Genomic DNA, 27,156 nt, shown 5'->3' on the forward strand with positions numbered 1-27,156 from the left:
TTTCTCCGATATACGTATAACATTTACATACAGGCACAAAGTCTTTTTACTCGGTTCGCGCATATACGACGGGGAAAGGATCAAGACAACACCCGCATATACCGGGCCAAACTGGACGGAACATATTATGATGCAAAATATCCTATATAAAAGTAAGAAAAAAAAAAGAAAAAAAAAAAACTTCAACTAAGCTTCCATCTACTAGTGATATTCTCTCTCGGTGATCCCAAAGAGGCTAGGGGGGCGTCAGAATTTGGTCCCACCATCATCGGTCCCACCACAGCTGGTTGCCCGAGTACGTCCAGGGTGAATTGTCGCAGACGGTCCCGGCTATGGCGTCCCGCACCGGCACCGTCAATATCCGGAAGTTCACGTCCGTGTAGTTGAGCGTCGACTCGAGAAACACCGGCATACGGTCCGTCATTATCCAGAGCAGGCCTCGATTCACCTGCAGTAATATGCACAAGTTTCAAGTGCTATCTATTGCTCACCCCGAGTATAGGTTTAACCAATAACCCTTTCACTATACATTTATATACCTATAATCGTACAGTTTTTAACAAAAAAGGCTAAGCAAATGCGATGTTTCACGTCTCTCTTGCATTTGGTTTGGTAGAGCTATAGATCGGTTGATTGTGCAAAAATTCCAACCACCAAACTTGGATTTCCACAATCGTTTCGGGCTGCTTGTTTTACCGCGCAGTGCGCCCGCGTGGGCGTTTTATAATCCACAGTCGCAAAAGTAGAAAGGCGGACCAACCATTACGCGCAGCCTTATGTGTTTCTATATTATACGCGGACGAGAGTCGATAAGTGCAACGTCGCGTCTATCTCTCTGTCCACGGGTTATTGAGCCATTACGCGCCGAGACTGTTATGTCACAGCCGATATCGTTCCTCCCCCTTTCGTCTCGGACTCGATATTTTTTCCCTCCCCCCATTTCCCGTACGAGGTATAGCATATGCTTTATAGGAGTCGACCCGCTAACGAGGTCGAAGTAGGTACACGTTGGTTGGACTGTTCATTTTCAGGACGATCGGAGGTGGAGGAAAAAAAATATATATGTTTGTACAATCGCGCTCTCCGTGTAGAGATATCTCTAAAACGACCCCCTCGCTTTTGTCGGCGCCAATTACGAGCGCCTATGCGCCCGTTCCCACGCAACACATGTCCGCGCCCCTTTGCGCGGGTGTTGAAGAAAAACGTACCTTGACGTCGGCCGGGAAAATCATGGCCTCGTCGTGGCGGGCGATGACGGCTTGGTTCGCCGGGGCGTAAGGTAGGAGCGAGTTCCAGCACCCGACCGCGTTCTGATCTATCAGGTTGAAGAACTGCAGCCCGTTCTCGTCCATCACTTCGGCCGTCGAGTGGCTCAGCGGGCCACGCTCCGGTAGTACCTGCGGGGTGGTCGTAATCATACCGATGCGCGTTATTGCGTATTGTATAAACGTGAGCCATTGATGCTGCTCCGTTGTTTGGCAACTATTTTTTTTTTTTTTTTTTTTTTTCATGGCTTACAGTGGGTACAAGGTCTTAATGGCTAAGGACTTGCGTGCACGTTGGTTCATCAAAAACAACAAAGGTTAATCTGTACAGGTTTTATACGGACGTGACTCGTGTATTATACTTTCGTTGAATTAATTGCCGATTTTACATCTAAATAACTCTCGTGATGAGAATGTACGTGAAACCTCTGAGTAGAGCTGTTCCGAGTAAGGTATGCAGTGTAACGAAAAAGCTGCAAAGTTTTACTTGAAATATTTGACCCGAGTGATCGACAAAAAGTGGCTAAGGAGCCCGGCTCTAGAAACGTGAATCTAAACCAAAATCAAAATTCACTTGCAAACATCGAAACGAATGACTCTTCCGCGGCATTGCTGTATACTTAACCGCGAGGCGTATCATGATCTCGTTACAATGGAGGAAAAAGTAAAATCTCACTCGATTCGAGAAACGCGCTCGTAAACGGTAGAGATTTATTGGATTGGCGATAAACATTGACACAGAAAGGGAGAAAGTTGCCTTGCATGTTATCATACACTTTTCGCTTTTATTGACGCACTTTCTACGCGTGTGCATACATGTACACAGGAGCAATTTTCTTCGACGTCAATTGTTGATGAATATACTTATTGGGAAAAAAAAAAAAAAAAAAAAAAGTATCGGTGAAAGGTAAACGGGCTCACCTGAAAGTCGTGCCAACTATCCTCGGCGAGTCTCTCGTCCCTGAGTATCCTCGTGGAGATGGCGAACTCCCGGTTGCTGCTCAGTGGATGGAAAAACAAGGTCCTAAAGCCATCGAGGGCTATGGGCGAGAGGCTCATGCCGAATATGCCCTCCTCGCCCCACTGGAAGTTCAACCCGGCGATGTTGTAGTCCCCAGCCAGGGGATCCGGCATGAAGTAGCTGTGATAGACGCGCCATGAGCGGTTCAGCTGCCACGAGTACACGATCAGCCCGTACCCGAGCTCGTCCGACATGTAAGCGAAGGCATCGTCGCAGCCCCCCTTACCGAGATCCACGGCTATGTTCGCGATAAACGTGTTCTAAAAAACAAACGAGATCTCATTTACACTCGACGCTCTATTGCCAAACAAATCATTTACCGTTACCCGGGTGTGTTACACTCGTGCGAAAATCACCTGGTTGTCGCGCACTTGTTGCGCAACACCTGTACAAATATTTTTCACTCTCTCTTTTTTTTTTTTTTTTTTTTTTTTTTTTTTCTTATGCATACAGTTTTGAGTTATCGCGTATACTTTGAAAGGGGATACGTATAGTGTACAAGCAACAATGGGTTTGTTGATCGTACACAGCCTCGAGCCAGCACGTATATATTACCAATAACTCTTGAAATATTGCAAATCTATTACACCGCGCCAACTACTAACGCCCCATTGTTCTCCTGATTAATTGATTTCGTTAACTTTCGTTCGAAACACTACTCGTGTGTAAAATATACCTACGGTTGAACCGATTTTTTTTTTTTTTTTATTCATTGGTAAACGGAATGAAAGTAGCTCCCACCTGGTTGACGTCCTCGGGCCTGAGCCTGTACTGCCTGATGAGCTTATCGGTGGTCAGGTCGAAGACGTTGATGGTGTACGGGCAAGCCTGGACGGTCGTGTTGCCGATCCCCACAGTCCCGACGTCCAACACCCATAGTCTGTCGCACGCGTCCGCGTGTATTCTGCGGCAGTGGAAAACCCGAGGGATCAAAGAGAGAAACAAACAAAAACAGTTGCGTGTACACGCGTCAACGGCCCTTTTTGGAGCATACAATGGATGTGTCGAGAAAAACAGGAGCTCGAAAACGCTCGGCTGGAATTTTCATTGTGCGCCTTTTTGGCTGAAAGTCCGTTTAGGTGCTCGAGAGTTTCCGGGAAAACGATGAGAGAGAGAGGGGGGGGGGGCATTTGTGAGCACGTGACTTTCGAGTAGTTGGATGACGACGCGTGGGATGATTTTTTTTTTTTCTCAATCAAATGCGTACCTGTACACAGTGGTGAGGCCGGTTCCACATGCCCCGGCTACGTTTTGCGCCCAGCTAGGGTAGGGCGTCAGCTTGGGGGAACCACCGCGCACCGCGTCCAGCGGTATGTAATTCAGCGTAGCTGGTATTCCTGTGAGAAAAACCCGATTTTTCACCTGGATTTTGTTTTTTTGCAAGCTATTTCAAAGTTTCTCCATCGCTATTGTTTTTCAATGGATACAGGGGGTTTTACAATGGAGGGGGTTGCAAAACTTATTTCATCCTTTTGTTTCACATAGTCGCGTTGCCGTAGCTCATTAGGCCACGGGGGGCACGGAAGAGCTGCTGCCCATATGCATTTATTTTTCTCTCAATATTTAACAAAAAAAAAAGTCAAAGTCAACCATTGGCCCATGGCATTTGGGTCTACCCTTCTTTTTTTCTTCTTCGCACACGTGCCCCATTGAAAGGGAAATTTGCATTGACATACGTACGTACACACGCGTCACCCGAGCTACCTGCGACAACTGCGTGCATAAAGTGCGTGGTTTCCTTTCATCCAGCACCTGAATGCCCAAAACAAAGGTAATATCAACTTCGCGGGCACACACCTAGCCCCCCCTAAAGAAACGACGAGCACAAAGGGAAGATCATCTCCCGGCAGCTTCGCGAAAGTCGCTCCGTATCACGTTTCGTCCTACATACCCCTATACGAGCTTCAATGGAGAGAACAAGATATCTCTTCAGAAAACTACTGCTCGGACCATAGAGAGAAGAAAAAAAAAAAAGATTCCAAAGGACCGATACTTGAAAACGTCTCGGTGCAAAAGGCTTCTTTCTTATACGAGGCCTCTGTATACTGCGGAGGAGGAGAAGCACGCGTGTGCTCCGAGAAATAAATGAAAAAAAAAAAAAAAAAATCATTTAACGGGGTCACCCCATGGAGGTGAAGTGAATTAAGATTGGCACGGGGTTTATAGACGGAGGTGAAATTAAAATTTGTATGCGCTCGAGGGGCGGAGTCACCCGGTACTCGGATGATGGAACAATGGGAGCCGTACGATGAAGTACACGTGGTGCGGGAGGGAGGAAGGGAGGGGGGGGTGAGCTTTGATACGGGTGTCCTTTTAATGGTGCCGCTCCGGCGGATGTATGTCGCGTACGGGGAGATGTTTGTTTGTACTGGTGGGCTCGAAAGGAAACGTCAAAACGAGAGGGGGTTGTTCGGTCCATTTCAGTTTTTCCATTCTCAAACTACCTCGACGGGGACGAAAACTACGAGATAACGAGCCTCGTATTACATAATGTATTCACTCTTGGCCGAGTCACCGAGAAAACACGAGTAGATTCCAAAGGAAGGCGATAGTACATGTACGTAAACGCGTGGGGGTTTGACAAAACGCCGCGTGAATGAGGTACCGGTGCAAGAGTGGGTGGAGTAGGGACGGAGCAAAAGAAATTTGTCGAAAAAAGGGGGGGGGGAGGAGGAGGGAAAAACGAAGGTGTATTATACCCTCTTTTGCGCTTTTACGTATATATCTGCGTATACCCGTGTACCATTCTGTCGCGAGGCGGAAACCGGCCAGACGAAAGGAGGTTTTTTTTTTTGTTTCGTCTTTCGGGGAGAAAAAATAATGGGGAGGGAGCGGAAGGAACGAGTGCTCCGCGCAACGGGGCCATAGATCAAAGCCGAGGAGGGTGCGAGACGAATATATATAATATATGTATGCGCGAAAGATTAGATAAGCCGGGGATTTGCTGGTAATTAGCGTCACTATACCGCACTCGCTCTCCCTGTGTATACAGTGTACATAATCATTTGTTTGATTCATTAGGCTCGCGTTGCGCGTTTGGCTGCCAAGTGCGTGTACGTTATTATGCATTTCGTGGAGGAAGAAAAGCGCGGGTAATATAATATGTATCGCGAAATATTTAATTAGCGACTGCGGGGTATTACCGATCTCGCGCGCTTGTATACACTTTCATCTGTACTTTCTTGAGCCGATCGGCGTCGCGATCGGCATGATCGGTGTACTATACAATTAGATCTCGGCGTACGTACATTGTGTGACCATTTATCATGCTTTCCGGCTCGCCCGTGCCGAACACGGCATTAGCCGAGACTCTCTTTCAAATCGCGATCTCGTAAGTTTATATACCGATCTCGCACTCGTGTTGCCCGCACAGCACATCTCGGCTCTGGAATTTCAAATTAAGTGCGTCTACATGTGTATGAAAGCACACCGCAACAATATAAATATGTGTTCGTAATAGTGTAAGGTAGGAGGGATGACGTAGGCGTGCTCGATTTCCGTAAAATTGGCGCTGTGAAACGCGTTTATCTGCCCGACGGTCGTACATGTACGAAATACCGGTCGACGAAGGTCCGAGCCAACCAGCGATGGAGGAAAAAGGAAAAAACGACTAAACGAGCAGGCCATTGTCCCGCAGGGCTCGTTCGGTCGCTCACGCCACACGACAAAAGACGCGCGCCTTTATAGCTCTGCGCGTCGCGTGTCGACGACTTTGCGGTAATACGCACACGCTGTATTTATATGTGTCTGTGATATAACACGTATACGCGGTAGCAGCGTAGGCGTGAGCGCTATGCGGTGTCTGTATATAGCCCTGGTTAGCTTCCGGTTGTCCTATTATACGCCCCACTGGACTCTCTCTGGCTGTCCGTGTGTGTAATATGCGCGCGAACAATGGGGCAACTTTGCCCTCCTACTCTTCCCTACCAAGGGGAGGCTGGGTTACTTCTCTCTCGGTATCTGGACCTTTTACCTTTCGCCTCTTTCTTTCTTTCTTTTTTTTTTTTTTGTTTTTTTTGTATGTTGCGTGCGCAAGAGATTGCTGTTTTTTTTGGAACCATAGGAAGATTCTTTCTGTCAATACGGTGAAGTAGGACTGTATGGGTACGGCCAGAGGTGGATCTCGTACATTTTCTTTTTGGGCTCGTTAGGCGGGACGGAAACACAAATCGGTTTCTCCAATCCCAAAGTTATTACGATTGTTTTTTAGATTTTTCAATAGCTTCGAAACAACATTGTTTACTAAACATGCGACGCGTTGGATTTTTAGTGGAAATTGTTTGTCAGAAAACTTTGTTTTCCTTCTTACAATGTAATGCATCTTTTTTGTCAGTAGAGAATTTTCCTAATGGTATTTGACAAAGTATCCATACGCCCCGTTCCAATATAGGATGTCAAAAATAAGAAGAAGAAAAACGTCCCTACATAACCTTCGTCGTCGTGTCACGCGCTTTTGACGCCCCAACGCGTCATTTACAAACGCCAACACGTTCCCAAAAATGTGACGTTTTCCATCCGTGGATCCGTAATCACAATCGTCGTACAAAATGAGCTTACGGGGCCCGACTGATCCCCGGATGAGTCGCGCGCGGCTTGAGCCGGATGCCGTCGATCGCGCGTGAAAGGGAAAATCCTTGGGATCAAGAATCCCTCCCTCGAAACACGAAAGACAACTTTTATCGGGTCGTCGGGAGAAAATTATCGAAGGACCCGTACATGGCTACCGGTTGGACCCGCTCCCTTATGCTAGTAATGACCCGCGGACCATTATTTTCTGGGAAATTATTCTAGCGACGCGCACGAGTTTGCGTATCCGCGTTATGTATAGATCGTCGGGGAATTTCAATTTAGCGAGTCCCACGTAGGTGATACACATATACACTTATTACAGGTTTTCCTTTCCTGTGGATACAGTATAGGCTCGCGGGTTGCTCGTCGTTTTACCGATTTCGTAACGAGGGGCCATGATTTTCTAATTAAACCGGCTCGTGTACGCGGACGCGAAAGAGCGCTCGCTCGTACTGGTTGTATTCAGATCGGGGAAAATTTTTAATTCGAAAGCTCGGGTCTTACGTGGTGTTGGGTTCTGGGCGTTTTTTTTTTTTTTTTTTTTTTTTTTTTTTTTTTTTTTTTTTTTTTTTTTTTTAACAGGATTGGGAGTTGCGGTGTTTACGAGGTGAGAGATATTTTTTTCCAATCGTCCTTTAAGTACTGACTGATTACATGATTTACTATTTGTCTGGCAACCGAATAAATGATCACTAACTTAACTCACACGTTATATTACATTTAATACATTTTAGTTAACGATAATTTTTTTTTTTTTTTTTTTTTTTTTTTCAACCAATTGTAAGCTTTAGTTGATTTACGAAAAAACTGAGCTCTATTAGCCCACGAAGCAAAAAAAAATTTCGTTAGATAATGCTGGAAAATTATTTGATGTGTGTATGCGTATATTTTCCGAGCAGACGTACAGCTTTCATAACTGCACGCAATAGAAAAATCCGCGTAGAAAATATATGTATACAACGTAAATGTGCATAGAGAGAAATAAAAGATGAGAGGGGGTAAGTACATGATAAGTGGGGTTCGGAAACAGCTACAGCTGCAGCATTGGTCACGGCTCGTTGCCGATCTCTGTATATAGCGGACTACCGATAGTGATATAAACGGCCTGATAAGGCAACTGGGTTTACGGCACGACAACATAATTAATTATAAAATTTCTATTCAAATCGTGGCGTTGATAAAACGAGTTTGATATATGTGTATATACAGTCGTAAGAACACGTTATAGAGGGCACTTTCTTCCCTCGTTGACGTTTGCTTCCGTAAATGTTTGTCTGCAAGGTGCGGCTGTTCATAGGAAGTATTGCAGCCGGTTGTCTATAAAATTTATACCAATGTTTGTTGCTGTGAAAAGATGGTCATTGGAATATCGATGGATCAGTAAATTACGTTTATTGTGTCTTTTTCATTTAATCATCATTATCATTAGATATGAATCAGTTGATTGTGTGCGTGTTCTTATTTAACGCAACAACCCGTAATTGAAAAAAAATTGCATTAATTAGCAATAAAATTTAACGCTCTGCTCCTTGCGTAACGAGTGCGCCGAAAAAAAGGTAATACGTATTAAATTTCTCCGATTACGTTAACAAGAGCCATTATAAGTTAATAATTATATTAATCAATATTGCCGATTCCAAACATCTGTACGAGGGCAAATGAAGAAAATTAAATAACCAGCACTGGATAATAGCCAATCAGGGAGTTTTTTTTTTTTGCAACTAAAGTAAGTCTTCTTCAATTGTGGTAATCGCATCACGTTACATGTAACGCAAGTGCATTATTACCCGCCCAACAACAGCAGCAGCAGTGCACGCATGGGTTACGTTGCGTAAATGCGAGCACTTGAGCGATGAAAGCTCGCAAGCTTGATGTTAATTGATACCCTGATAAAAATGTATACATTATTAATTGTGTTTGTTCACCGGTAAATGCCCCGATGTACTGTCAGATTAAAAGTCATAATTAGTTAGTTATGTATATACATAAATATATTTAATGCATTTATATATATATATATATATATATATATATATATATATATATATATATATATATATATATATATATATATATATATATATATACTCTTGATTCGTATAGAAATGGCAAAATATTCGGTAACAGGTTATGGCGTGTTATTACTGTTTGGATGTCCGTTGCGTCAGTACTTGATGCGGATGAATAAATACATTTTCACGAGTCTACTTTCGCAAGATTAATTAGTTCATGGTCTATTTTTATTATTTCTGCTGTTTCCTTTTTGGCTTTACCACAGCTACTAGTTTTTGCTATCATAACTATTAGCCGAAAGTGCCATTTGATCAGTGAAAGTATCACGCGTTTAAAAGAATTTTTTTAAATTGCAGTTAAGAGTGTCTCAAAATAGAAGAAATAGGTGGTTTAATTTTAAGTTGAAAAAAGTATTTATTAGATTTTTTAGCTAATACAAGTAAAAAATATTTAAAGTAATTTCTTGTGTATCACATAGATCAGTTTTATATACGATAAAGCTCATAAAACTCATTTTGAATTTTTATAAATTTTTTACTCGGAAGTAATGTGGTTAGCAAAAAAAAACTTACCGTGAAAATTTTTCCTTTTTATTTTTGTTAAAAAAAAAAAAAAAGTTATGTGCAAGAAAAATTATCTCAAAGGGGTGGCTTTGAAAAACTTCTTTTTTTTTTTTTAATTTAAGGAACTTTAAAGAGGATATTTTTTTATGGAATAGCCATCAGTAATATGGGTTATTTCCCCATGTCTAAGTAAATACGTCTACAGGAAATTGAAAATGTATTTTCCGCCCTCGGGTGGTTTTGGGAGTCTGGTACTTCCTCGGGCGAAAAAGCAGTTTTCCGGAACTCGTTCGAAAAGTCTCCTTTACGAACCTCGTTACGTCCCTCGCCTTCGGCTCGGGCCGCAAACCTCTCGGTTCGCAAACAGAGACTTTTCAAACTCGTAGGAAAACTACTATTTTCATTCGAACGACTGTTGAATAACGATTGAAAGTTAATTATTTAAAAAACAGGGGCCTTTCTGTTATAAGACATGATATGTGTATTTTTTCCAAGTTTTTGCCTACATGCACGCCAAGTCTGTACTTTTTTAAACAAAGTATACTCACAAGCAAATATAATTTTCGATAATTTAGCGTAATACTCACATACGGCTATAATTATTGCGCGAAAGCCTATAATATACTGCAAACAGATACACGAAGTAAGTAACGGTCTTTTGGTGAAAAGTAGTAATTTAAGTCGTGCAGAAACGTCATTGCATTACGAGTGCACGTAATGACGTCGTTAGATAAAAATTTTCAGAATTTTTGTGTATTTAATGTTAAACATGTACTTTCCGTATCATTCAACCAATAATGAACGATAATCAAGTATTGAAAAAAGTTGTGGTTTCCCGTAGCACCTTATAATTTTATGATTATAATGATAAGTAACAGCGATGGAATACTTTCGCAAAGTCACTATTTATTTTTCGTCATAATTTTACGTCAACCAATGATAGTTTTGAACGAGTTTATTAAACATTGCATGCTTTTCCTCTCTGATATTTTCATTATGTAATTTAAATTTTTTCAAATTTCTTCTTAGCTAATTAAATGAGTGTATTTGAGACGCATGAAAATCTTTCAATAGTCACATTAACACAATGTCCTTTTATTTTGGTTTGTTATTTATGTAAAAATATTTCGAAAACAGTTTTAGACGTGTAAGCAAATTTAATCAGTTAAATCTTTTATAAAATTTACAGAAATATTTGAAACAAACACTTTATTAGAAAAATTATTCGTACCCTTAAATAATGTATTAAGCTTTGTCTTTAAAACATATATTTTTTTTTTTTTTTTATTAACGACTGAAAAAACGCGGATTTTTTACACATAAAATTTTGCTGTTTCATATAGCTTGAACACCTCTCTTACGTTATGAGCTAATTACATTATGCTGAAAAAGAGAGATGAGACGAAAAATATAATTTGAAAAATCAATCATTGGTGTTTCTATGTTGAGTAATTAGTACATTTTTTATTCACCCCATATCTAAAAAAATGTTTAAATCAAACTGTCCATAGTAGAAGGAACTATACAATTTTGTGCAAGATTATCCAGCGGTTTTTGTTCATTTTTCTGTAATTTTTTCCACGAAACTTTGAGAAACAACTTTCGCAATACTAACGAAATACCAAGTTTAAAACGTAATCGTAAGATTTTGGTTTCCATTCACAGTGCAGATACAACGATAGATGAAAAAAAAAGAAAAAAAAATTTCTTCAAAACCATAACAAGCACGAAAATTTAAAAAAAATGCAACAAGACATCTCTGTAAACCTTTATTTTTATTTGTCTCGAAAACAACTAAAAAACCCTCACGAAAAAGTAATTTTCCACCATTAAAATATTTTGATTTCGTCCACGTAAAACCCATACGATGTGGAAAAAAAAACCCCGCAATTTCCTGCGTTAAACTGACCATTCTTCCACCTGGGCACGGTAACGAAGAGCTTATCCCTCCAGATCTCGACACCAACTGGCAAAGCGTTTTCCGGCTGAAAATCCCCACTGGCCAGCGCCTGTTGTCTACTGATCTCACTCGGGTAGTTCCAGTCGAGTATCCTCCAAGCGAACCTCTCGAGCAGAGGCGCCCTGCCAAATCTCGCCCCGTACCCCCTCGGACCGATGGCCCCTCCGGCCAACCCCGCGAGCAGCAACAGCGACAAAAACAACAGCCCACAGTAGCACTTGTGCACACTTACTCGTGTCATTTTGAAACAAATGACAATAACACAAACAGGAGGTGTATACAAGGACGCACCCGACGACGACTCCGGCGTCCAAGGAGGCTCAGACTGCACTCGGTCCCGTTAATCGCGCTTCCCTATATATATGCACTAACGCGCGTGTCCGCCTGTATATCGCGATATTGATCCCCCTTTCGCTGTGCGTACTTATATACTCGCTCCTTCCTACTTAGGCCCCCCCGTGGCGGTGGCACTCGCGGTCCTGGGCGTTCGCGCGTCGTCGCCCACGTGCACGTTCACTCCCTCTCCTTGTACTCTGCTTTCTGAACTTTTTTTTTTATTTCTCTATTTTTCGAAATCATTTTACGCTCCCGAGGGTTGTAAATTGCTACAGCTCAGGGCGTAAATGGTGGATTTTTCCTTTTTTTCTTTTCGCAAAATAATCCTCGAATTGTACATTATAAAATTGTATTGATCAACTAGAGCTATTGTGATTGTGGAAGTTCTCACGACAGTATACAATTCCGCGATGGATGATTGTGAGTTAATTGCCTTACGAGTATTGGCTAGGAATTTTACGAAAAAAATAAAAAATAAATGTACCTCGTTGATAATGGGAAACACGTCATAATTGATGTTGCTAGTCATAATTGATTTGATAATTTTCAACAGCATCAAATCGACATTTATTTCATTCTGGAATAATAATCCTCATTTTTAGATGCGATCTCACGCATTGATGAACTTGAAATCCTCTGTTTGTTTTTTTTCATCTGCTCCACCTCTGATAAACCAATCACCAATAATTCTTTTTTTTGCCATAAAATTTAGTTTATTGATTCTTAATCAATCATTTGTGCATAGTCACCAAATTGACTATCAGTGGGATGAGACAAGAATTTTTTTTTCAAATCATTTGCGCTCATATTCCTCCCCTCCCCTTCTATATTCCTATAAGATCTCACCTCACTCTTGTACAGTCAGACTGAGGACGAGTTTAGTGCAAATTGTAAAAAGTACAACCTCATGCTTCTCGTTACTACATTTTATTTCTACTGTTGTAAGCCCACAATGTACAAAATTATGAAACCGGAGTCGGAAGTTTCCATGCACTTCTGGTATTTGGAGGAATTTTACAAATTAGTAATCATCACCAGAAATGTATACCTACTACCAGAAAATTAGCTACAGGATGCTAAACTATATCTGATTCAGCTACGAAAAAAACAGAACTACTCCTCTGTGCCAGAGCTCAATTATGTCATCAGTTCTCAGGAAGGCTGTTTAATAGCTTAACAAGGGCATGACATAATTTTAAAAAAATCCTTGATGACTATTAACTATTTAGACTTTTCGTTTAAATAGTTATTTAAGTTTCATTAGTGTATGAAATTCAGTTGCGCAAATGGTCTTGCATGAAAAATCGTCAATCCCAGATGCACACGTACTGTGGCCTTCGTATCTGAGTAACAGCAACAGCATGTACTTGTTGAGGCATTCACTAGTAAATGGTTTATTCGAGAGTGTACCAGGTAACGGGGGAGTCTGTGAACAAAAATACCCGTAATTTTTTCATTACAGCAGTTATTTTTTATTTGTGACTTTCTTCTATCGAAGCAGCGACACCAAAAGTTTATCGATTAATGTCGGTGAAACATTCGAGTATATAAATCGTTTGCTCGACGTCGTTTCACGATTATAATGTTCTTTAATATAAAAGCTTTGTTCCTTCACAAAACAGAACTTTATGTTCAGAAATAAAACTTCGGGTTCGAGTTAAAATCAATTAAAAACCATTTATTCACATAATTCAGTTCTAGGTTAAGAACAAAATTGACGGTGATCACTGCTCGTTTGTCAGTAAGGTTCTGCTCGTTTTTCAAAAAACAATGTTACTTAATATCTTTTGGTTGTCATAGCAACCAAAAAAACGAAAAAGAAGACAACCAAAAAAGAATCGCCTATCGGCCCATCGTCTGCGATTGAATGCCTCTGTGTTCGCTCGCTCCGTAGATCTCTTCTTTTATCGGTATCTTTACCGGTGAAGGGAAAATAGCGTTCACGATCAACCCTTATTTGATTGATCGCAACGCGGCCTTGAAGAAACTACAATTGTTTACTTTATAAATAGACTAGCAGCCCCCCGTCTCGGCTTCGCCCGAGACTTACTAAATAAAACACCGTAGTGTGTTGACATGTAATGTGAAACATTTTTAGTTAGAAAATTTTACACATATTCCCGATACATCTCAGAACAAAAATCTTCTTATTAAAAAGATTTTTTTCGGAATCCATATAGTTTTATTTGGTCAAATAATAAGGTGTAAAAATTCAAAAAAATAATTATGCTGAAAAGTACCGTGCGTTCTTTAAGCCATAAAATAATCGGTGTCCATAAGAAGCCGTTGATCTACAGTTTCTCCCGTGTAATTCACGAAAACGGCTATTTTTTAAAGCTGTTAAGATTTTAAACCCCCAAAAAATGTATATAAAAAAAAAAATTTTTTTTCTCATTTCTCACAATTTTATTACCACAGCAACAAAGTCCTGGACCTTAAGCCCTACATTTTTATTGCCACAAAAACACAAAAACATTTTCTACTTATTTAAAAATCTGAAGTAGGATCTTTAAAGATTTCAGAGATTGCTGTGAGGGTACAATGAAAAGCTGATCTCTCACGTAATGGACTCTTAAGTTGTCGATTTTGACGCTGCTGTTTTAATCTCGATAAATTTTCTGCGTCAGTTTCTTGACGCCTCAAATTGTATTCATTAGATACATTTGAAGTTTTCTTTCCAATATACCCTTTTGCAACTATTGGCATGCTTACGACTTTTATGATCCCTAAAGGCAATTTTCAGTCAACTTTGTTAATTTTAATACATTTGTTGGCAAGGAAGTTCGACGTCCGATGGCCCTAAAAAAGACCGGTAAGCTTCTTAAGTTAATTCTTTCTTGACTGCAGTTAACAGCAATTGTGACTGCCTGGATACCTCAGGGTGATCTTCTCTGGCTTACTGTTTAAGACCCAGACTGATTAGGAGAAAAATTACAAAGTCCGAAGCTTTGGGGCTAGTTGTAGTGCTCTTTCCTAACGTCTCCTAATATAACGCCGAAAACGTTGGTATCTAAAGCACCTTTTTTACTTGCAGATTCAGTTGTTTTGGTGATCTTAGATGAAGAGATTGGTTAGTGATACTTGTCCAGTGGAGGCTGTCCCGTTGGCTCAAGTATTTTTTTCCTTCACAGCTGTTATAGGTTTGCCCAACGCAGACCTTGGAGAGGATCAGTGATTCCTGGTTGAATGCTTAGAGTCGAGAGGGTAGTATAGGGTCGTCGGTCGCCGGGTTTTCCAGCCTTGCGAAGAACAACTCCGCAGGTGACTTCTGCTAGTGAATGGCTGACTTGGTTTAATAGTGCCCGTCTTTAGTTAATATGGGCTTTTAGTCTACAAATCGCTTCCGGAAATGGTAATAAAAACGTATTTGTTGGCAAGGTAGTTTACACTTAGGTGGATCCTAAAAAAAACCGATGAAATTGATGGTTAAGTAGGGAACGTAAATACTTATAATGGCCCTAAAAACCGCCACTCTGCCGCCAGTGGTAAAACTTCCAGGCTATTCTTTATTATTATTCCTGAGGATGAAGAGCTGGCGGTAGGGGCGTAGGGGACGCGACGACGAAAAAGGTAGCCGTTGTGGCTGCCCATGCCCCTCAGAGCTGTTTTCCCTTGCTTACATTTGTAGCCACAAATTCTCTAACTGTACCAGGTGAGATGGTGGGACTGCCACATAACTCTGAAGTCTTCAGAGTTGTTAAGGGGGCTCCAGCGGGAGGAGTTAGGAGGTCACAGGTAGCTTAATTGATAGGTAAAAACACGCTGATTCCAACGGTGTCCTGATTTACCCCTCTAACCCTGGAAAATTTTGAGATATTTGCTCTCAAAGTTCGTACATTATACATAGCCTCTCATAGAGCAACGTGAAAACATCGGTATTTTCTAACAATAATTGAGGAGTTACATGTCAGGACTGTAACTGTTTTATAGAAAAACATCTCAGCTTTCAGATGGTACCCTCAAAAATATAGGTAACCCTGGAAATATTTGAGATATTTTGTAAAGTATTGATCAAGTCATTGAATTAGCAGGGTCATGACGGGATGCCATCTTGTTGTTTGTAAGGCGCGCGCTTTTGAATATTTCAGAATTACACTGCAAGTACTTACATAAGTTTCATGTCATTTGTAACTCTTTTTTAATCGCGTTCTCCTATGGATTACTTACACATATTTTTTTTTTTAAATAAAATAGAACATTGAAAAATTTTAACTGCAATTATTTTTTATTTTATCAAAAATTGCGTCAATAATTTTTTTATTTGAAATAACTCTTACTTTATTATTTACACTCATAGATAATAATGAGGTGATGCCATTTGTAGGATCTTTTTTATATGCATCTACTAATACTTCTATTGATATCAATTCTTTGGCCATTTTATAAATTATCTTATCATTAATAATACATTTTAATACAATTAATTTTTGTTTGTTATCATCAATTACTTTTTTATTTCTTTTTTGCTGTTGCAAAATCATTTCAGCATCCTGCAAATCTTGATGACTCTGATCTTACAGTGATGTGTGATTTCTTTCATTTTTTATAACACAAAAAAACTAATTCTAAATAAAACGCTCTGTATGTGACAGAAGCTGCTGTTTGTTTACCATAGGTACGGACACATCATATATATAGATGATGGTGCTCGCTTATATATACACGTATATATAGATATATACTCACAGAAGTGATACCAACTAACCGAATAGTTTTCGGGTTGGTACCAGTGCTTGCTGGAGCCCCCTTAATATGTCTCATGGTATTGTGGCAAAGACGGCAAAGATTGGAGTTAATTTTTTTTTTTTTTTTTTTTTTTTTTTTTATCGCACTGGTCGAGATTCAGGGTGAACGAACATCTAGGTCCCTTCCCCCTTGGAAAAGGGTGTCCGTCCGTAACCGGGATATACCCAACTGCAAGATTATCATCAGCATTCTCTGTACAGCTCCTTGAACTGCCGAAGCTCGACTACATCACAATAGAGACGCTCCAGCCTATGATAACCACACTTATTTCATTATGTCGCAGATAGCTTCGATTTTATTATGGCGATCAAGTAATGCCATGATAAAAAAGAAAAGATTATTTGATGTTTCGTCCCGGAAGCACGCCAGGATTCATCAGTAAGGCTGATGACGTGCTCCCTGCCTTAGACACCTATATCGGTGGGGGTACCCTGGCACAATCTTAAACGCCCTTATATATTAACCAACATGAAAATCCGGGCACTTGCGAGTAGGTTAACTTCAATGGTTGGACACCTAGCGGATGGTTGGAGAAAGACGGAGATCAGTAGTGACCATGTGGTAGTGAGGGTCCCCACATTATGTCGACGCTACCTAGCGGATTCTACTGAACTAAAGTGAAGAGCTGGTGTATTTTTCCAAATTTTTGAGCTCATTTATTGCTATTGTTATTAAAATTTTAAAGATAAAAACTATACTAAAAACATCTAGGAAGTATCATTAATCAGTGTGCGAAATTTCAACAAAATCGGTTCAGTAGTTTTCGCGGTTAGCGATTACAACGGTTTTAGCGCTTTGGCTTTGTATATTAGTAAGATAAGATAAATAGGCGGCACGTTCTGATACTCTAGTACTTCTGTGGTTGAGCTCGAATAGTGGGTAAGTTTCAAAAAACGATTAACTTTATTTAGTGAAGAACATATTAAGATAACAGTAAATTTAAGATAAATCTATAATGTAATGGTAAAAATGTTTTTTTTTGTTTTTAATGTAAAATAATCTATGACAGAAATAAAGGGATGTTGTATCCTTATATAGCATTAATTTTATTTTACTCTATTTATTGGATATTTTTTATGATTATTCGGAATGTATGTAATAATACTTTCAAACAACATTTATTAATTGAAGTACTTTGACACGAAAGCCCCCAATTCCTTGAGCAAATAACTGAAACTTTTTATCCTTTATCCAACAACATCTATATTCATACAATCTGTGTAAAATCGGAGCATCGTATTAAAAATGAGTGATTTTAATCCCAATTGCAAGTTTTGCGATACATCACATATGAACCAATATTTGATGGACTGCCATATGGCAGTTCGTCACCCAAATGTAACGAATAAACAGTTGAAGAGGTTGAAACTACATAGGTGGTGCTACGACTGACAATTGGCTTTCGGTTTTCGGTACCGTTAAAGAACAAACCAAGCATGTCCAAGAGGTATATCCAGAATAGAAAACATCAGACACTTTGATTATTTAAATATATTTAAAATAAATCTTACTCACGTATTTCAAAATTGTACGTTTTAATAACAAGAACTTACAAATTTATTAAAAAATGTTTCCTTTATTTTATTAAAATCTTTCCAGCTTTTTTCATTTTTTGTAAAAACTTAATTTTTTTAGCGTATAAACCACCAGTAAGTAGTAACAGTTTTTCTGTGAAAGACATTTTTGTATACTGTACATAACGTACGTTGTTAATCATTTGTATCAGGCTATAACGAAATGAGGTTCTTGAAAATCCCATAACAGTAAAAGGTGTAAAAGTGACTGCCATTTTATATCTTGGTAAGGAAGAGTGATAGATTAATATATAATCGTAAGCATAAATATGCACCTACGATATTTGCATAACATTTTTATTTATTTGTGACTTTCTTGTATCGAAGCAGTGACACCAAAAGTTTATCGATTAATTTCGATGAAACATTAAAGTATATAAATCGCTTGCTCGACGTCTTATCGCGATGATAATGTTCTTTGTTATAAATGCTTTCATTCTAGAAAAATACCTTATCTTTCTAGAAATATGACTGTTTTAATTAAAAAGCTACAACTGTATGGCAGTTGATCAATTCAAAAAAATGATGACGGATCTGCTAGCCACAAAAATGTTATAACTATATTATAAAATAAATGTAGAATTTTTTTTTTATAACTTATTGTGCTACTCTGACAAAAGCCTGTATTATTAAAAAATAATTAAGAAGGATGCTTTAATGTCATAAAACTGGTGCTGGAATTATTATAAAATGTACCACTGTATTGATTTATTTCTATATGTCTCGATATTTACTTTGATGCACGTAAAATTAGTACAAGTTACCACTACCTCGTACAGCAAAGCCAAAGCTATAATTAGCTAGCAGAAGCTCTTCGTGACCACATTTTTGCTCATTACGAAACAAAAATTGAATTTTCACATAAGAAAAAGCAGTGGTTTAATGTAACTTTTTTATTTGGTACATTCAAAGATTATCGCTTGTAGCTTACATTTTCTATTATCAAATATGGAAGAAGTTTTTTACATTTATTTAATCAGTAAAAAATCTCACGACTTGATTTTTATACTATAGAATATCGCTCAACATGAGTCAATATTTAGATGAAACGGTACACTTACAATCGCAGACACACTCATACACACAATCGTAAATAATACTAGTACACTGCCATTCCATAGGTTTCGTGTATAACATCAGAGCAAAAGTATCAAGTTCCTTATGCGACGTCGAAATGGTGATTTGCTTCTGGCAGTAGAAAACTGCTGTATGAAAATTTACACAGGTTACAAATTGTAAAAAGATAGTAGTTTCCTCACATCTTGTGTCCTTTTCTTTAATTATATATAAAGTACAAAACTATAGGCTTTTCCATCCTCTCATGTAATATTACCAAAAATAACAATGCTTTTACGTCCGCGTCAAAGTCATCTTGTAGATAGTTAAAAAGAAAAGATGTTTTATCTTGAGGTGAATTGAAATTCTCATTAAAATGATATTAACGACGTCTTTCGAAACATATACCGTATAAATAGGCGTCACGTTCTGATACTCTAGTACTTCTGTGGTTGAGCTCGAATAGTGGGTAAGTTTCAAAATACGATTAACTTTATTTAGTAAAAAACACATTGAGATAACAGTAAATTTATGATATTCCCATTAAATACCAACTTTACGTATAATTTACTAACTTTAAATGGCAAAATTATTTTTTTGTTTTCTTTGTAAAATTATCCATGACAGAAATAAAGGGATGTTGTATCCTAATATATCATTTATTTCGTTAACTCCATTCATCTAATATTTTCTATAATTATTTGGAATGCATGTAATAATTCTTTCAAACAAAATTTATTTATTAAAGTACTTTGACAAGAAAGCGCCCAATCCATTAAGCAAATAACTAAAACTCCTTATCTTTCATCCAACAGCATCTATATTCGTACAATCTGTCTGAAATCGGAGCATCGTATCAAAAATGAGTGATTTTAATCCCAATTGCAAGTTTTGCGAGACATCACATATGGACCAATATTTGATGGACCGCCATATGGCACTTCGTCACCCAAATGTAACGGAGACACAGTTAGAAAGGTTGAGTAAAAATACGTTTTGCGTAGATTGCCAATTTGATTTCGGTACCATGAAGGAACTAGCCAAGCATGTCCAAGAGGTTCATCCAGAATAGAAAACATCAGACACTTTGATTATTTAAATATTTTAAAAATAAATCTTACTTACGTATTTTAAAGTAGTACGTTTAAATAAAAAGAACTTACAAATTTATTAAAAAATGCTTCAATAATTTTATTAAAATCTTCCCAGCCCTTTACATTTTTTGTAAAAATTTCTCTTTTTTTAGAGTTTAAACCACCAGTAAGTAATTACAGTTTTTGTGTAAAAGACATTTTTGTAAACTGTACATAATGTATGTTGTTAATCATTTGTATCAGGCTATAACGAAATGAGGTTCTTGAAAATCCCATAACAGTAAAAGGTGTAAAAGTGACTGCCATTTTATATCTTGGTAAGGAAGAGTGATAGATTAATGTATAATATTTATGCATTAGAAAAATTTTATTATAAATCCATGAGCTCTTCTCGTAACTTATTGATGTTGTTGAGGCCGCCTATATTAAATATAATTTGACAATATATAGCTCAGTATTCTTAAAAAAACGTGTCCGAAATTATGTTAGTATTTCAGTATCCTTAATAATTAATTCAAGAAGAAAAAGTAATTCTCTTTATTTTGTTAACACAAACGTTGGACATTATACAAATTAAAAAAAATTATTGGTGACACATACCTAAAACAAAAAGTCCCTCAAACATTAGAGATTAATATACTTCTTTTTTTTCTATTAAATTTAGCTTATCACTTGTTACTTAATTAATAAAAACTTTAAGAGAGTTTTTCCACTTAAACGTTATTCTTCTAAATTTGTAATTGGTGTTATTGCTGGAAAGTGGTACGATTTATTAACATAGTATACAAGTCATGTGATCGTAACCATAAATATGCACCTACGATATTTGCATTACATTTTTATTTATTAGTGACTTTCTTCTATCGAAGCAGCGACAACAAAAGCTTATTGATTAATTGCGATGAAACATTAAAGTATATAAATCGCTTGCTCGACGTCTTATCACGATGATAATGTTCTTTGTTATAAATGCTTTCTTTCTAGAGAAATACATTATCTTTTCAGAAATACTACTGTTTTTATTAAATAGCTACGAATGTGTGGCAGTTGATTAATTCAAAAAAATGATGACGGATCTGCTAGCCACAAAAATAATATCAATATTTTATGAAATATATGTAGAATTTTTTTTTTTGTAACTTGTTGTGTTACTCTGACAAAAGCCTGTATTATTGAAAAATAATTAAGAAGGATGCTTTTATGTCATAAAACTGGTGCTGAAAGTATTATAAAATGTACAACCGTATTGATTTATTTTTATATGTCTCGATATTTACTTTGATGCATGTAAAATTTGTACAGGTTACCGCTACTTCATACAGCGAAGCCAAAGCTTATAATTAACTAGCTCAAGCTTTTTGTAACCACATTTTTGCTTATAACAAAAGGAAAATTAAATTGTCACATAAGAAAAAGCAGTGGTTCAATGTAACTTTTTTATTTGGCGCATTCGAAGATTATCGCATGTAGCTTACATCTTCTATTCCCAAATATTGGAGAAGTTTTTTACGTTCATTCAGTCAGTAAAAATTCTCACGACTTGATTTTTATACTATAGAATATCGCTCAACACTCAACATTAGTTAATATTTAGATGAAACGGTACACTTACGCACGCAGACACACACATACACACAATCGTAAATAATATTAGTACACTGCCATTCCATAGGTTTCGTGTATAACATCAGAGCAAAAGTATCAAGTTCCTTATGCGACGTCGAAATGGTGATTTGCTTCTGGCAGTAGAAAACTGCTGTATGAAAATTTACACAGGTTACAAATTGTAAAAAGATAGTAGTTTCCTCACATCTTGTGTCCTTTTCTTTAATTATATATAAAGTACAAAACTATAGGCTTTTCCATCCTCTCATGTAATATTACCAAAAATAACAATGCTTTTACGTCCGCGTCAAAGTCATCTTGTAGATAGTTAAAAAGAAAAGATATTTTATCTTAAGGTGAATTAAAAGTCTTATTAAAATGATATTAACGAATTCTTTGGAAACATATACCGTACTAGCAGCCCCCCATCTCGGCTTTGCCCGAGACTTACTAAATAAAACACCGTAGTGTGTTGACATGTGATGTAAAACATTTTCAGTTAGATCTTTTAAACATATTCCTGACACATCTCAGAACAAAAATCTTATAAAAAACATATTTTTATGGAATTCATATAGTTTATTTGGTCAAATAATAATGTGTAAAAATTAAAAAAAATAATTATGCTGAAAGGTACCGTGCGTCCTTTACGCCGTAAAATAATCGGTGGCCATAAGAAGCCGTTAATTTACAGTTTCTCCCGTGTAATTAACGAAAACGACTATTTTTTAAAGCTGTTAAGATTTTAAACCATTGAAAAAATTTATATTAAAAAAAATTTTTTTTTCTCATATCTCACAACTTTATTACAAGAGCAACAAAGTCCTGGACTTTAAACCCTACATTTTTATTGCCACAAAAACACAAATACATTTCCTACTCATTAGAAAATCTGAAGTAAGATCTTTAAAGATTTCAGAGATTGCTGTGAGGGTATAATGAAAAGCTGATCTCTCACGTAATGGACTTTTTAGTTGTCGATTTTGACGCTGCTGTTTCAATCTCAATAAATTTTCTGCGTCAGTTTCTTGACGCCTCAAATTGTATTCATTAGAAACATTTGAAGTTTTCTTTCCAATGTACCCTTTTGCGACTATTGGCATGCTTACGACCTTTATGACCCCTTAAGGCTATTTTCAGTCAACTTTGTTAATTTTAATACATTTGTTGGCAAGGAAGTTCGACGTCCGATAACCCTAAAAAAGACCGGTGAGCTTCTTAAGTTAACTCTTTCTTGACTGCAGTTAACAGCAATTGTGACTGCCTGGATACCTCAGGGTGATCTTCTCTGGCTTACTGTTGAAGACCCAGACTGATTGGGAGAAAAATTACAAAGTCCAAAGCTTTGGGGCTAGTTGTAGTGCTCTTTCCTAACGTCTCCTAATATAACGCCGAAAACGTTGGTATCTAAAGCACCTTTTTTACTTGCAGATTCAGTTGTTTTGGTGATCTTAGATGAAGAGATTGGTTAGTGATACTTGTCCAGTGGAGGCTGTCCCGTTGGCTCAAGTATTTTTTTCCTTCACAGCTGTTATAGGTTTGCCCAACGCAGACCTTGGAGAGGATCAGTGATTCCTGGTTGAATGCTTAGAGTCGAGAGGGTAGTATAGGGTCGTCGGTCGCCGGGTTTTCCAGCCTTGCGAAGAACAACTCCGCAGGTGACTTCTGCTAGTGAATGGCTGACTTGGTTTAATAGTGCCCGTCTTTAGTTAATATGGGCTTTTAGTCGACGAATCGCTTCCGGAAATGGTGATAAAAACGTATTTGTAGGCAAGGTAGTTTACACTTAGGTGGATCCTAAAAAGAACCGATGAAATTGATGGTTAAGTAGGGAACGTGAATACTTATAATGGCCCTAAAAAGCGCCAGTGGTAAAACTTCCAGGCTATTCTTTATTATTATTCTTGATGATGAAGAGCTGGCGGTAAGGGCGTAGGGGACGCGACGACGAAAAAGGTAGCCGTTGTGGCTGCCCATGCCCCTCAGAGCTGTTTTCCCTTGCTTACATTTGTAGCCACAAATTCTCTAACTGCACCAGGTGAGATGGTGGGACTGCCACATAACTCTGAAGTCTGAAGAGTTGGTATGTTGGTAATACCTCTCCTGGTATTGTGGCAAAGACGGCATAGGTTGGAATTAATTTTTTTTTTTTTTTTTTTTTTTTTATTGCACTGGTCGAGATTCAGGGTGAATGAACATCTAGGTCCCTTCCCCCTTAGGAAAGGGTGTCGACCGTAACCGGGATACCCAACTGCAAGATTATCATCAGCATTCTCTGTACAGCTCGTTGAACTGCCAAAGCTCGACTACAACACCATAGAGACGCTCCAGCCTATGATAACCACACTTATTTGATTATGTTGCAGGTAGCTTCGATTTTATGTCGACGCTACCTAGCGGATTTCACTGAACTAAAGTAAAGAGCTGGTGTATTTTTTCAAATTTTTAAGCTTATTTATTGCTATTGTTATTAAATTTTTTAAGATAAAAACTATACTAAAACTATCTAGGAAGTATCATGAATCTGTGTGCAAAATTTCAACAAAATCGGTTCAGTAGTTTTCGCGGTTAGCGATTACAACGGTTTTAGCGCTTTTGCTTTATATATTAGTAAGATAAGATAAATAGGCGGCACGTTCTGATATGAGCTCGAATAGTGGGTAAGTTTCAAAATACAATTAACTTTATTTAGTGAAAAAAACATTAAGATCACAGTAAATTGAAGATAGTTCTATAACGTAATGGCAAAAATGTTTTTTTGTTTTTAATGTAAAATAATCTATGACAGAAATAAAGAGATGTTGTTACCTTATATAGCATTAATTTCATTAACTCTATTTATTGGATAATTTTTATAATTATTCGGAATGTATGTAATAATACTTTCAAACAACATTCATTCATTGAAGTACTTTGACACGAAAGCGCCCAATTCCTTGAGCAAATAACTGAAACTTTTTATCCTTTATCCAACAACATCTATATTCATACAATCTGTGTAAAATCGGAGCATCGTATTAAAAATGAGTGATTTTAATCCCAATTGCAAGTTTTGCGATACATCACATATGAACCAATATTTGATGGACTGCCATATGGCAGTTCGTCACCCAAATGTAACGAATAAACAGTTGAAGAGGTTGAAACTACATAGGTGGTGCTACGACTGCCAATTGGCTTTCGGTACTGTTAAAGAACAAACCAAGCATGTCCAAGAGGTATATCCAGAATAGAAAACATCAGACACTTTGATTATTTAAATATTTTTAAAATAAATCTTACTCACGTATTTCAAAATTGTACGTTTTAATAACAAGAACTTACAAATTTATTAAAAAATGTTTCCTTTATTTTATTAAAATCTTTCCGGCTTTTTTCATTTTTTGTAAAAACTTAATTTTTTTAGCGTATAAACCACCAGTAAGTAGTTACAGTTATTCTGTAAAAGACATTTTTGTATACTGTACATAACGTACGTTGTTAATCATTTGTATCAGGCTATCACTAAATGAGGTTCTTGAAAATCCCATAACAGTAGAAAGTGTAAAAGTGACTGCCATTTTATATCTTGGTAAGGAAGGGTAATAGATTAATATATAATCGTAACCATAAATATGCATCTACGATATTTGCATTACATTTCTATTTATTTGTGACTTTCTTGTATCGAAGCAGTGACACCAAAAGTTTATCGAGTAATTTCGATGAAACATTCAAGTATATAAATCGCTTGCTCGACGTCTTATCGCGATGATAATGTTCTTTGTTATAAATGCTTTCATTCTAGAAAAATACCTTATCTTTCTAGAAATATGACTGTTTTAATTAAAAAGCTACAACTGTATGGCAGTTGATCAATTCAAAAAAATGATGACGGAATTGCTAGCCACAAAAATGTTATAACTATACTATGAAATATATGTAGAATTTTTTTTTTTATAACTTATTGTGCCACTCCGACAAAAGCCTGTATTATTGAAAAATAATTAAGAAGGATGCTTTACTCTCGCCAAACTAGTGCTGGAATTATTATAAAATGTACAACCGTATTGATTTATTTTTATATGTCTCGATATTTACTTTGATGCATGTAAAATTTGTACAGGTTACCGCTACTTCATACAGCGAAGCCAAAGCTTATAATTAGCTAGCTCAAGCTTTTCGTGACCACATTTTTGCTGATTACAAAAGAAAAATCAAATTTTCACATAAAAAAGAGCAGTGGTTTAATGTAACTTTTTTATTTGGTACATTCAAAGATTATCGCTTGTAGCTTACATCTTCTATTCCCAATTACTGAAGAAGTTTTTTACGTTTATTCAATTAGTAAAAAATCTCACGACTTGATTTTTATACCATACAATATCGCTCAACATTAGTCAATATTCATATGAAACGGTACACACACGCACGCAGACACACACATACACACAATCGTAAATAATACTATTACACTGCAATTCCATAGGTTTCGTGTGTAACATCAGAGCAAAAGTATTAAATTCCTTATGCGACGTCGAAATGGTGATTTGCTTCTGGCAGTAGAAAACTGCTGTATGAAAATTTACACAGGTTACAAATTGTAAAAAGATAGTAGTTTTCCCACATCTTGTGTCCTTTTCTTTAATTAAATATAAAGTACAAAACTATAGGCTTTTCCATCCTCTTATGTAATATTACCAAAAATAACAATGCTTTCACGTCCGCGTCAAAGTCATCTTGTAGATAGTTGAAAAAAAAGATATTTTATCTTAAGGTGAATTGAAAGACTCATTAAAATGATATTAACGACGTCTTTCGAAACATATACCGTATAAATAGGCGTCACGTTCTGATACTCTAGTACTTCTGTGGTTGAGCTCGAATAGTGGGTAAGTTTCAAAATACGATTAACTTTATTTAGTAAAAAACACATTGAGATAACAGTAAATTTATGATATTCCCATTAAATACCAACTTTACGTATAATTTACTAATTTGGACTGGTAAAAATATTGTTTTTTTTTTTTTTTGTAAAATTAGCCATGACAAAAATAAGGTGATGTTGTACCCTAATATAGCATTCATTTCGTCAACTCTATTTATTTGATATTTTCTATACTTATTCGGAATGTATGTAATAATACTTTCAAACGAAATTTATTCATTGAAGTATTGTGACAAAAAAGCGCCCAATTCCTTAAGCAAATAACTAAAACTTTTTATCCTTTATCCAACAGCATCCATATTCGTACAATCTGTGTGAAATTGGAGCATCGCATTAAAAATGAGTGATTTCAGTCCCCTTTGTAAGTTTTGCCCCGAATCACATATATCTCAAGCTTATATGGACGTACACATGAGTCGTGATCACC

The 27,156-nt window shown here is 37.3% G+C and overlaps 1 protein-coding gene across 1 annotated transcript; it reads right to left on the minus strand.

The window, feature by feature from the left end:
- Positions 1-265: 265 nt before the first annotated feature.
- Y-y (yellow-y) lies at positions 266-11,632 on the minus strand. The gene is made up of 6 exons (XM_014353020.2): positions 11,341-11,632; positions 3,494-3,623; positions 3,028-3,190; positions 2,187-2,546; positions 1,209-1,397; positions 266-448 (listed from the first exon to the last, which is right to left on the minus strand). The coding sequence occupies exons 1-6, from the start codon at positions 11,630-11,632 to the stop codon at positions 266-268; spliced, it is 1,317 nt and encodes a 438-aa protein (XP_014208506.2).
- Between the last annotated feature and the right edge of the window lie 15,524 nt (positions 11,633-27,156).

This window comes from Copidosoma floridanum, unplaced genomic scaffold (assembly GCF_036245765.1).
Source record: "Copidosoma floridanum isolate Cflo_tuat_1 unplaced genomic scaffold, Cflo_Japanese_pri ptg000006l, whole genome shotgun sequence".
Taxonomy (NCBI): domain Eukaryota; kingdom Metazoa; phylum Arthropoda; class Insecta; order Hymenoptera; family Encyrtidae; genus Copidosoma; species Copidosoma floridanum.